The sequence below is a fragment of the Rhinopithecus roxellana genome, chromosome 7 (genome assembly GCF_007565055.1).
Source record: "Rhinopithecus roxellana isolate Shanxi Qingling chromosome 7, ASM756505v1, whole genome shotgun sequence".
Lineage (NCBI taxonomy): Eukaryota > Metazoa > Chordata > Mammalia > Primates > Cercopithecidae > Rhinopithecus > Rhinopithecus roxellana.
This window is the reverse complement of record NC_044555.1, coordinates 94,107,921-94,120,601: the sequence shown is the minus strand read 5'-3', so window position 1 is coordinate 94,120,601 and position 12,681 is coordinate 94,107,921. Positions and strand designations below refer to the sequence as shown.

At 39.4% G+C, this 12,681-nt stretch overlaps 1 protein-coding gene across 2 annotated transcripts in view; it reads left to right on the top strand.

The window, feature by feature from the left end:
• CUL4B (cullin 4B) overlaps positions 1 to 12,681 on the top strand; it is a 36,837-nt gene that overhangs the window by 20,694 nt on the left and 3,462 nt on the right. The window contains exons 12-19 of one of the 2 annotated variants that reach the window (XM_030933950.1): positions 804 to 908; positions 1,732 to 1,842; positions 2,292 to 2,377; positions 3,474 to 3,581; positions 4,560 to 4,673; positions 5,899 to 6,004; positions 7,833 to 8,005; positions 10,471 to 10,623. In XM_030933950.1, the coding sequence (XP_030789810.1) occupies positions 804 to 908; positions 1,732 to 1,842; positions 2,292 to 2,377; positions 3,474 to 3,581; positions 4,560 to 4,673; positions 5,899 to 6,004; positions 7,833 to 8,005; positions 10,471 to 10,623 (956 nt within the window). Of the gene's footprint in view, positions 1 to 803; positions 909 to 1,731; positions 1,843 to 2,291; positions 2,384 to 3,473; positions 3,582 to 4,559; positions 4,674 to 5,898; positions 6,005 to 7,832; positions 8,006 to 10,470; positions 10,624 to 12,681 lie in introns of both variants that reach the window. The other variant, XM_030933949.1, reaches the window with a different exon arrangement.

Sequence of the window (12,681 nt, the reverse complement as noted above, 5' to 3'; positions counted from 1 at the left end):
ACATAATGTGCTTTCTTTGAAAGACAGTATGTTGGACCCTATTTACCTTTATTGATAATAAGTTTATCTGTTTTCCAAGCCTAAAGCGATTTAGAAATGAGGCAGGGTGTTATTTCAAACTATAAGAAAGGGCAGCATGAAATTACAGTTGTCAGTGAAAAAGGAAAAAGTCCAGGGCAAAAATAAACCTAATAATCTGGGCCCATTTAGCATAAGGATGTGATATATACTACAGTGCTTCTCAGGTTTTTCCACCCAAGTACCCTTAGTGTCAGAGGAGGAGGTAACCTGAGAAGGTCTAGGGTCCTCTGCCAAAAGGATGAAATTTTGTTGCAACCTATCTGCTATTTATCCTTAAACATGTAGCAAATTTTACCTTCTACTCTGTGATGTATCTGGTTTATTTTAATAGAAAAGTAATGTTTAAGATTGCTCACTATTCCTATAAAATGGACACTCCAGAAGATTCCCCATGTCTTTCCGTGGCTTTGATTATGCCCTCACAGGGCTACATGAGACCTCCCCCACAGGATATCCCGATCCTATTTTCATAAACGTCAGTATAGTGGAAAGTGCATTTGATCTGGAGTCAGAACACTTGGGTTTATGTTCAGGCCCTGATATTATTAGCTCTATGGCATTGAACACTTGATCTCCCTGACTTTGGAGACTTTAAAAAATGCATATAAATGTCTGAAGTATTGAAAAACTCAGTGTATCATACTCCTCTTTGGGTATATATAGTGCCCAGTACCTCATGTATTCCCCTGGTTATTAAACAACAAACTTTTTCCCCATTTTAGCTAAGTATGTAGATTCAAAACTTCGTGCAGGCAACAAAGAAGCTACAGATGAAGAACTTGAGAAAATGTTGGATAAAATTATGATCATATTTAGATTTATCTATGGTAAGTATTTACTAATGTTTTAATACTTTTCTTTTAAAATAGCACTCAACGCCAGGCGCGGTGGCTCACGCCTGTAATCCCAGCACTTTGGGAGGCCGAGGCAGGCGGATCACGAAGTCAGGAGATCGAGACCATCGTGGCTAACACGGTGATACCCCATCTCTACTAAAAATACAAAAAATTAGCCGGGCATGGTGGTAGGTGCCTGTAGTCCCAGCTACTTGGGAGGCTGAGGCAGGAGAATGGCATGAACCCAGGAGGTGGAGCTTGCAGTGAGCCAAGATCGCACCACTGCACTCCAGCCTGGGCGACAGAGCAAGACTCCATCTCAAAAAAAAAAAAAAAAAATAGCACTCAACAGAGAAGCTAGCAAGCATATTCAACCTGGAGGGAATATTTATTTGGGAATTACAGATTTAAAATTGTTTTTAATTCATTGGGGGGATACATGAGGAATGTTACCTGATTGCCCTATGCTTTGATTCTTCTAGTATTAAGTGCCTTGATTTTTGCTACTTGACTTAATCTCTTAAATATTGGCACCAAAGCTACCAGTCCACAAAAGCTTTTCTGAAGAAAAGTTAATGCAGTCAAGACAGTTCTCATGCAAAAAAGTTTTACAATAAAGACTTTGAAATGTCTGGCACAAAAATGGATTTCTACTGCTTCTTGCATTTAACAAACTTAGATAAAATGTATAAAGTAAAATAACTTGGAATAATGGTGTGCTTTATTAAAGCACTTTGAAGCAATTTTGTCAGATCTTTTTATTGGAATATTATAAATTTTGCTTTTTTTTTTTTTTTTTTTTTTTTTAACATAGGCAAGGATGTTTTTGAGGCCTTCTATAAGAAAGATTTAGCCAAGCGCCTGTTAGTCGGGAAGAGCGCGTCTGTAGATGCTGAAAAATCAATGCTGTCCAAACTTAAACATGGTAGGTTTCTCATTCTTTCTGTTCCTTTTCTTGGATTTCTGAAGGAGAATATTAGCTTCTTACCCTTTCAATCGATTTCCTCTTTTGTCAGTTGTGTCTGTGTATATATGATGAAAACATAAATTGAGCAAGCTCCTGAGGTTTCCAACTTATTGTACATATATCCAGAGCTGTTGTGTTTTTTAAGATAAAGCATTGTTCTTGGTTTTATTATTTGTATAAAAATTTCCCATTTATTTTATACCTAAATAGTAGATAAGGTTACTACAGGATTAAAGAGTTTGACTCTGAATTAATGGGGCATACACTTTGGGGTAAGGATTTCTTTTTATTCTTATGAAAGTTACAGATCATACTAAAGTCAGTTTTATATTTCATGTTTCCCACTTTTAAACCTCTTTTGTTTTTACCACTTTAAAATATTATACATGTAAAAACATCTTTAATAGAATGCGGAGCTGCTTTCACCAGCAAACTTGAAGGAATGTTTAAAGACATGGAACTTTCTAAAGACATCATGATTCAGTTCAAACAGGTAAAAGTGAGTTAAACTCTTATTTAATTCCTCTAACTTAGTTATATTTAGTTATCTGCTTGCTGTGATTTGTACTGAAGAGGATAAATAGAAATGTGTTTGTTGTAATTACTTCATGGCAACTGAGGTGATATTCACAGTAGAAAAAAATCATTGGTGAAATATAAGTATATTTGACCTACTTTAGGATTTACTTTTAACAAACACCCAGAATAACACAAAAATAAAAATAAAATGTATTGAACTGAAGTCAGTACAAGAAGAGCTATAGTGGGAACAGGGCTTTCCCCAGCGTCTTATCATTTGGTGATTTGCATGTTCAGAGCTTGCAGTGGGGAGAGAGGAGAAGTGATAATGTAGCTGTATAAAGCCTTTGGGGACACTGGGGATAGAAAGCTAGATCCACAGTTTTGAAGATGTAGGTAGAAAGTAGTTTTGAAATGTTTAAGAACATAGGTGATAGTGATGGCAAGTTAGATTTTCCTCTTTTGGGGTTTTAGTAGTGACTTCTTTACCCCACAGTGTTGCTAAGGTGGGAAGTGGAAGTGAAAGAATTAAGAAAAAATCAGGGTCAGTAAGATTATGAATTCTATAGTAGCTACAGAATAGGGCTTATCTGCTTTGCCCTTTTCCCCTCTTTTTCCTTCCCTAGTCCAGGCCACTCCCTGCAGACAGGCAGTGGAGCAAGCGAAAAACTGGAGACTTGGGCTGGCTGGTGGGGTGAGGAATGGGGATTGCTGCAAGATGTTTAAGCCATGTAGGGGTATTCAAAGGTGGGGACTGCAGGTGGTACTGGGGAAAAGAGTGGAGGAGAGATCCTATAACAGCCCAGCTGTATGTGAGAAATTATTTAAGTTGATAATGCCTGTAATGAGGTCATGTGATCCTTGTATGCCTTTGTATCAAAATATTAACCTCTATACTTGCCTAATGCATTTTGTGTAGGCTTCATTTAAAGTCCTCTTAATAATTGCCTTTTATTTTAAGGATGGTCAGTGTTTGCATGTAATTTCATAACGGGGAACTTCTTAAATAGGTTATTATGATACGAAACGTATGCAGTTTTAAGATCTCAGTGTGTGTTTTGGTCTTATAGTATATGCAGAATCAGAATGTCCCGGGAAATATTGAATTAACTGTGAATATCCTGACAATGGGCTATTGGCCAACATATGTGCCTATGGAAGTTCATTTACCACCAGAGGTAAGAGTTACTGTTTAGAACCTGAGTTATAGGCATAGAAATCATAGCATTTCCATTTTGCTTGTCATTTAAAAATAGATACTTAGAAAAAAATAGAGACCCAGGGCCTCACTGTATTGCTCAGGCTGGTCTTGAACTCTTGGGCTCAAGTGATCCCCCCGCCTCAACCTTCCAAAGTGCTGGGATTACAGGTGTGAGTCACCAGGCCTGGCATAGATACTTTTAAAAGTGAATGTCAGTAAACACACCAACACCAAATACCAACTGCTTTAATATTTTACTTTTGTACTTCTAAGTCCAGTTAAGAGCATAGCTAATAATGCCAAAGTTCTGGGTTCAGGGTCAATTTCCCTGGCTCTTCTTCCATCTTCCCAGATTATACCCCTCACTCTACCTAGTTATTAAGAATTCTTGCACATATTTCACCCATAGGTGGGATTGCTAAATGATGCTTGATTAAATCTATCCTGACTCCTGGGAAACTGTCTAGCCCAGACTGAAGTCCATAAAAGGGATTAAGGCTAGACAGATAGATATTGAGAATCCTCCATGGAGATGATTATGAAGGCCCAGGGAGTAGATCTGTCTCAAAGAGGAAGAAAAAACAGCAGAGGCAGAACTTTAGAAAAGGCTCACATTTGGCAGATTGTAGAAAGAGGAACCTGTGAAGGAAACCAATGCAGAAGCAACAGTGAGATAAAGGAACCAGCATAGTATAGAGGCACAAAAGCTGCTGCAGGTCAGTGTTTCAAAAGGGGATGATTAAATGGTTCAGAGAGAGCAAAGGGTATAAGTCCTAATAAATCCCATTTGATTTGGTGGTTGGGAGATCATTATTTTTCATCAAAGTGATTGGTGGACCTACTGGATATAGTCTTAAAATTTTCCAGAAATTATATCACATGAGGTAAGTATAAAAAGTGGTAAATGTGGTATTGGGTACAGAGCTTAAATAAAGCCTTATTTTATTTACTTTAGATGGTAAAACTTCAGGAGATTTTCAAGACATTTTACCTAGGCAAACATAGTGGCAGGAAACTTCAGTGGCAGTCAACCCTAGGACACTGTGTGCTTAAAGCAGAATTTAAAGAGGTAAGTGGATGTTCCCAAAACTTTTAGTTTTCATCTTTGTCTTTAATATTTAGGTCATCTTTCTTAACTGAAAGATTAGGCTATTGTTTTGTGGGTTTTTTTTTTCAGACAGAGTCTCACTCTGTCACCAGGGTGGAGTGCAGTGGCGCTATCTTGGCTCACCGCAACGTCCGCCTCCCAGGTTCAAGTGATTCTCCTGCCTCAGCCTCCCGAGTGGCTGGGACTACAGGCATGCGCCATCATGTCCAGCTAATTTTTTTGTATTTTTAATAGAGACGGGGTTTCACCATGTTGGCCAGGATGGTCTCTATCTCTTGACCTTGTGATCCACCTGCCTCGGCCTCCCACAGTGCTGGGATTATAGGCATGAGCCACTGCGTTTGGCCAGTTTAAGCTATTGTTTTATAATTGTATCCTAGATATCCGCATGACGACAGTCAGAGCTTGTCATAGCTTTATGTATTTTTAAGTAATTTTAGCTGTGTGGTCTTTCCACAGTTGATTTGGCCCTTCTGCAAAACGAAAAGCAATGAACTTTCCCCCTACTCTTTCCTCACCTGTAGATGAAAACTTTACACTGCCACTTCCTATTTTTATTTATTTGTTTACTTTTAGAGACAGGGTCCCACCCTTGTCACCCAGGCAGGAGTACAGTGGCACAATCACAGTTCACTGTAACCTCAAACTTATGGGCTGAAGCTATCTTCCTGCCTCCGCTTCCTAAAGTGCTGGGATTACAGGCATGAGCAACTACACCCAGCCTAACACTGCCACTTCTTGACAGAAATCTTGTTGCTGGGAGCTACGAATAGAGTGGGAGTTAAGGGGAACAGTGTGCAATATCTAATCTCAAAAAACTTTAGCTTTTCTTGACTAATCTGAGCCAAACAAATAAAAAATACATTTGAAATAGTGATTTCTTGCTGCTTGTGATGAAGATCTAGAATGACACATAAGGCTGATTAATTTTCATTACTTTATTCTATTTATAAGGCTTAAAAAAAACTTAAAAGGTCAGCTAATCCTTCCCCCTGTTTTAGGTAGGGTCACACCTAAGCCCCACACTGAAATACTGTATTACCACGTCAAGTGGCTTTGCTGGATAATGCTAATCATGTTTCTAAATCTACTAATTGAAAAATGCTTTTCCTATAAGAGATGATTTGATTAATTTTTCATGTGTTTTTAAAAAAATGATGGCTAAACACTTTTATTTCTTCAACAGGGTAAAAAAGAACTCCAGGTCTCTCTTTTTCAAACACTGGTGCTGCTAATGTTTAATGAGGGAGAGGAGTTCAGTTTAGAAGAGATCAAGCAGGCAACCGGAATAGGTTTGTGTTGAATCGGTTGGTTAGCAAACATTAAGTGTTCACTATGTGCATACCACTATGTTAAGAGGTCTGAGGGACATATAGGAATAATCCCTTGCCTCAGAACTCTTTTGAGGGTTTTTTTTTTTTTTTTTTCTTTAACGAGGGTCTCAGTCTGTCACCCAGGCTGGGGTCCAGTGGTACAATCATGGCTCAGGCTCAAGTGATTCACCTGCCAAGCAGATGGGACTACAAGTGCATGCCACCAAGCCTGGCTAATTTTAAAAATTTTTTTTGCAGAGACAGGGTCTCACTATGTTGCTTAGCCTGGTCTCAAACTCCTGAGCTCAAGGGATCTTCCTGCCTCAGCCTCCCTAAGTACTGCGATTACAGGCATGAGCCCCTGCACCCAGCCAGAACTCTTTTTTTTTCCCCTGTCAAGATGGAATCTTGCTGTGTCACCCAGGCTTGAGTGCAGCGGCGTGATATCAGCTCGCTGCAACCACTACCTCCTGTGTTCAAGTGACTCTCCTGCCTCAGCCTCCTGAGTAGCTGGGATTACAGGTGCCCGCCACCACACCTGGCTAATGTTTGTATTTTTAGTGGAGACAGGATTTTACTATGTTGGCCAGGCTGGTCTCGAACTCCTGACCTCGTGATCCGCCTGCCTCGGCCTACCAAAGTGCTGTGATTACAGGTGTGAGCCACTGCGCCTGGCCAAAACTTAATATAACCATAGGGAAAGGGGGAAATGACACTTGAAATAATGTCAAAACCAATAAGTACTGGCTTGTGGTACTAAGTGTGGTAGGAGTTCAACAAAGCAAGGGATCACTGTGGACTAGCACAGTTGGGAAAGCTGTCATGAAGCAAGTGGCATTTGAGCTGGGCCTTCAAGTTTTGGTCAGGGAGAAGGCATATACAGCAAAGGGAAATATTTTGAGATGAGATTGGAGGTAGGAATGGGCATAGTATAGGCTCATGAAGAGCTTAATTGTAGCATGGAATCATGAAGAATCATGAAGAGCTTAATTGTAACAGAATAGTGAGTTAAAAACTTAGGTAGGATGAGTAGGGCCTGATTGTGAAGAACCTGATAAATCTAGCAAATGCAAACCTACATTGTAGTGTCTCAACTATGTGGCGTGGTGGAAGTAATTATTTGGACCACTTACTGAAATCAATGTACAGGGCAACTGGAAGGATCAAGGGATTCCAGTTTAGACACTGTTGGGATGATTCAGGCATAAAGTGGAAGGGCCTTAGACTAGAATGAGGCCACGAAAATGGAGAAAACTCATCTCTGCGGAAGCAACTGCTAGCTATTATGTTGAGGATAAGGGAGAAGGAAAAGTTAAAAGATGATTTCAGGGTTTCCCAATTGCGAAGGTTAGTAGTATCACCACTGACAGCTGGAAAGAGGACACAGTTATATAGAGATGATGAATCAAATTTTGGACGTGACTACAGTTGATAGTAAAACAGCCAGGCGGAATTGCTGTTTAAACGTGCAACTGGAGAGAAGTGAAATGCCATTTTGGAAGATTTGGTAGTTGCCCACATCGTGTGATAATTGACACCTTTAAAAGATGACTAGGGGCCGGGCGTGGTGGCTCACACCTGTAATCCCAGCACTTGGGGAGGCCAAGGCGGGTGGATCACTTGAGCTCCTTAAAAAAGAAGAGGACTAGGAAAAAAACCATTGGCTAGAACAAAGAAGAGTTGTTGGTGACCGTTGGGAAAAAATGAAACAGTTTTAATAGGGGGATGGAGTGGAAACTAGATTGAGGTAGAATGTGGTAGTTGTTCATGCTGGTAACAAATAACTAAACCTCTCTTTCTTCTTCAGAGGATGGAGAGTTAAGGAGAACACTGCAGTCATTAGCCTGTGGCAAAGCTAGAGTTCTGGCAAAAAATCCAAAGGGCAAAGATATTGAAGATGGTGACAAGTTCATTTGTAATGATGATTTCAAACACAAACTTTTCAGGATAAAGATCAATCAAATCCAGATGAAAGAAACGGTATTTCTTTCACTTTCTCCTAGTCCTAACACACTGGAATTATACATGTTAATAATCAAAATATATAAAGATTTTATACCTGTAATACTGCCAATACCATTAACATTTTCTGTGCTTTGTCCAGCTAAATATATTTCCATATTTGATTTTGGGTTTTTGGGAGAGTGGTTGTACAGAATTGGGTTGATACTCAACATGGTTTTATATCCTACTTTGTTTATTTAATATTCAATCTTTAGAATTTTTCCATGCCATTAAATAGCTTCAAAAAGTGGCAAATTGCAGTGTAATACTTTTACATGGCTCTTACAATTTATTCAACCACTGTTCATATTGGGGCAATTAAATTCATGACTTTTTAGTATTATAAATAAAATTGCAAGAAACCTCTTTGAACCTAAATTTTAATCTCTTTGATATATGATAAATGTGTGGAAATAGATTTTTTTGGGTTAAAGGGTATGAACATTTTAGGAGTCTTAGTACATAATGTCATATTGTGTTCCAGAAAGACTGGACCAGTTTATACTCTGTCCAGCAGCATATGAGAGCCTGTCTTACTATGTCCGCCAGCACTAAAGATTATATTTTCTTTTTCCAACTTGCTTGGTGAAAAATCTGAATGATTTATTCACTCTTTGTTTGATTAACAGTGAGGGTGGGCCGGGCGCGGTGGCTCAAGCCTATAATCCCAGCACTTTGGGAGGCCGAGGCGGGCGGATCACAAGGTCAGGAGATCGAGACCATCCTGGCTAACACGGTGAAACCCCGTCTCTACTAAAAAATACAAAAAACTAGCCGGGCGAGGTGGCGGGCGCCTGTAGTCCCAGCTACTCGGGAGGCTGAGGCAGGAGAATGGCGTGAACCCGGGAGGCGGAGCTTGCAGTGAGCTGAGATCTGGCTAGTGCACTCCAGCTTGGGTGACAGAGCAAGACTCCGTCTCAAAAAAAAAAAAAAAAAAAAAAAAAACAGTGAAGGTGGACCAGGCATGGTGGTTCACCATGGGAGGCCGAGGTGAGCGGATCACCTTGAGGTCAGGAGTTCAAGACCAGCTTGGCCGACATGGTGAAACCCTGTCTCTACTAAAAATATAAAAATTAGCTGGGCGTGGTAGTGCGTGCTTGTAGTCCCAGCTACTTGGGAGGCTGAGACATGAGAATCACCTGAACCCAGGATGTGGAGGTTGCAGTGAGCTGAGATCGCGCCACTGCACTGCAGCCTGGGTGACGGAGTGAGACTCTGTCTAAAAAAAAGAAAAAAACAAAAACAGTGAAGGTGAATATTTTGTTTGTTTTTGCCATTTGAATTTGTAAGAGACTTCCAACTGCAGCATCCTGAAACTGATGGTTTCAGTTCCAATAAGGTTTAATGCAATATTTGAAAAAAAAAATTTTTTTTGTTTTTTGATGTGGAGTCTTACTCTGTCACGCAGGCTGGAGTCAGTGGCGCAATCTTGACTCACTGCAACCTCTGCCTTCTGGATTCAAGTGGTTTTCCTGCCTCAGCCTCCTGAGTAGCTAGGACTACAGGCGTGCACCACCACACCCAGCTAATTTTTGTGTTTTAAGTAGAGATGAGTTTTCACCAGATTGGCCAGGCTAGTCTCGAACTGCTGACCTCATGATCCACCCACATCAGCCTCCCAAAGTGCTGGGATTACAGGTGTGAGCCACTGCGCCCAGCCAAGAAAAGTTTTAATGTAGGACAGCGACCAGTATCTTCAAACAAGTTCCTGTCATTTTCACATACACATCAAAGGATATTTTCTTAAAGGATTATCATGTCCTTACTTTTAAAACGTTTATGCTGTACCAGGAAGAAACTGCTGCAAAAAGCCCAGACTTTTTTTGGTTTAGTTACGAAAGATGAACATTTTTGCTTTAGCATCAAGATTGGTAAACCGCCTCCTAAATACCTACATGTCTATAAGTCTTGAAGGATTGTAAGCATTAATGGCATGCATGTCTGATTTATATATTACAAAATAAAAATTAATTTTCAAAGAGTTTGACTCTTAACTAGTTTGCTTAGCCAGTTAATACCATGCCTTGAGTCAGGTCAGACAGAGTCAGTCAGTTTATAAACAAGCTATTGTCATAGAGAAGTCTGGTTAACAATCCATTGAAACTGATACACATATTTAGAAGATATCAAAGACAGAGTAAAAAAACAAAATGTTAAATTCCACATCAGCTATCTCTACTTCTAGAAAAGCAATTCAAAGATGATGTTTTTCTATTAACTAATATTAGCATTACTTCATTGGTATAGGGCAATATAATCAGAACAGAAAGGAGTTATGTTTGTAGGCTTTTTCTCTGTCACATCTATATTTATAAGACCCCAATTAGAAAATTCAGTACCTTTAAAGCAATAACAATGCCATGTCCCTAAAATGCACAATTTATGTAAATAGTCAGGTTTTGCTTCTGGTATAATTCTTAGGTTTAAAACTTTTTTGTTAGGTTGAAGAACAAGCAAGCACTACAGAAAGAGTATTTCAAGACAGACAATATCAAATTGATGCTGCAATTGTTCGAATTATGAAGATGAGAAAGACACTTAGCCACAATCTCCTTGTTTCAGAAGTGTACAACCAGTTGAAATTTCCAGTTAAGGTAGGTACTTCTGTGTTTTCCTATTGAGCATGTTATAAATAAAAGAAAGTACATTAGATTTTCAGACACAAATCTTGCAAACATAAAGTATCATGACCATTTAGAGAGAGAAAAGTTTTAATTTTCCATGTTGATGCATATGATTTCCAAAAAAACTTTGTTGGCATATGTGGGCAGCAGTGACAAAAGGGGAAAATAACAGAAAATCCTGGATACCTGAAAGTTTAACTGCTAAGTGAGTCTTTGAAATTTTCAAGTTTATTCACTATATTTCTTTTGAACTTCTTGGTTGGTTTATTTACTTCTTTTCCTCTTGAAATACCATGGTATTTGTTGAAATTTGATAGATTCGGTTATTGTGGATTGAGTTAAATCTCCTGTTTAGTTAGCTTATATAAGAGATCATCTGTTAAAGACCATGCAGATAACTAGTCATCATTAAGCATCTTTTTGAAAAGTGTAGTGATAGTTCTGGCAAACTGAAATTGGTCATTAAATGGAAACGTTCCACTGTGAGTGCCCAATAATAAACTCACTTAATGTGATGTCGTACTGGCCTATTTTCCAAGTTTTAGGAGGTAGATAGCCAAACCCTTGGATGATAAACATGGATAGAGTTTGAATAGACTGCTAGCTATTAGGGTTCTTATGAGCTTTAGACTTTCATAAATCACTTCACTTTGCTGATCTTGTTTCCTCTTTTGTAAAATTGAGATGATAGTGCTTACCTTGTAGGGTTATTGTGAGGTTTAAATGAGATCATGAATGTAAAAATCTTAGCACTGGACCTGGTACATAATAAGCACTCTGTAGCTCTTAGTTCTAATAAGGTAAGCATTTTCTTTTCTCCAAACCTAATATTGCACTCCTTATTACCACACTCTTACTTACCCTCATGCTCTGCCTAACAATCATTTCACCTGAAGCCAGAGAGATCACTGATGCTGGGGAAGTTAGGGGATCGCTGTAGTTAATATTTTGCTGATATTCTAGGTCTTTCACCGTAATTAAGAGAAAGTCATTTGATTTCCAAACCTTGGGATTACTGGATAAAATTTTCACTGCTGCATCGGACTGTCTCCCCTCTTTTCCCCTCTTGAACAAGTGGTCATTTTACTTATACTAAAAAACTTTCTATTAGCAAACAAGATTATATTATATTTACAGGCTAGATACATAAGATATATAGTGGAATTTTGTCATCCAGGAGCTTAGAATGCAATCATGAAGATAAAGCTACAAGCTTTCTTGATTGCTTTTAAATCACAGGATGCAGAAATCCAAGTCCGATGCGTTAAACCAAAAGTATGAGGATCTAAATTATGAGGTACTTCATTTATCAAGCCATTTCACGTAGTATTTTTTTTTTTTTTTGAGATGGAGTCTCACTCTGTCATCCAGGCTGGATTGCAGTGGCGTGATCTCAGCTCACTGCAACCTCCGCCTCCCGGGTTCAAGCAATTCTTCTGCCTCAGCCTCTCGAGTAGCTGGGACTACAGGTGCGCACGACCATGCCTGGCTAATTTACGCCTGGCTAATTTTTGTATTTTCAGTAGAGACAGGGTTTCACCATATTGGCGAGACTGGTCTCAAACTCCTGACCTCATGATCCGCCCACCTCAGCCTCCCAGAGTGCTGGGATTACAGGCATGAGCCACTGCACCTGGCCAGTATTCTTTTAAATAGTGATTTTTTTTTTGTTTTGTTTTGTTTTTGTTTTTTTGTGATGGAGTCTTCTTGCTCTGTCACCCAGGTTGGAGTGCAGTGGTGCAATCTCAGCTCACTACAACCTCCACCTCCCAGGTTCGAACAATTCTCCTGCCTCAGCTTCCCTAGTAGCTGAGACTACAGGCGCCCACCACCGCACCTGGCTAATCTTTGTATTTTTAGTACAGATGGGGTTTTGCCATGTTAGCCAGTCTGGTCTTGAACTCCTGACCTCAGGTGATCCACCTGTCTTAGCCTCCCAAAGTGCTGGGATTACAGGCATGAGCCACCGCACCTGGTCTAAATAGTGATTTTGTCAATACATTTTAAATCTTAATTTATAAAAATTAA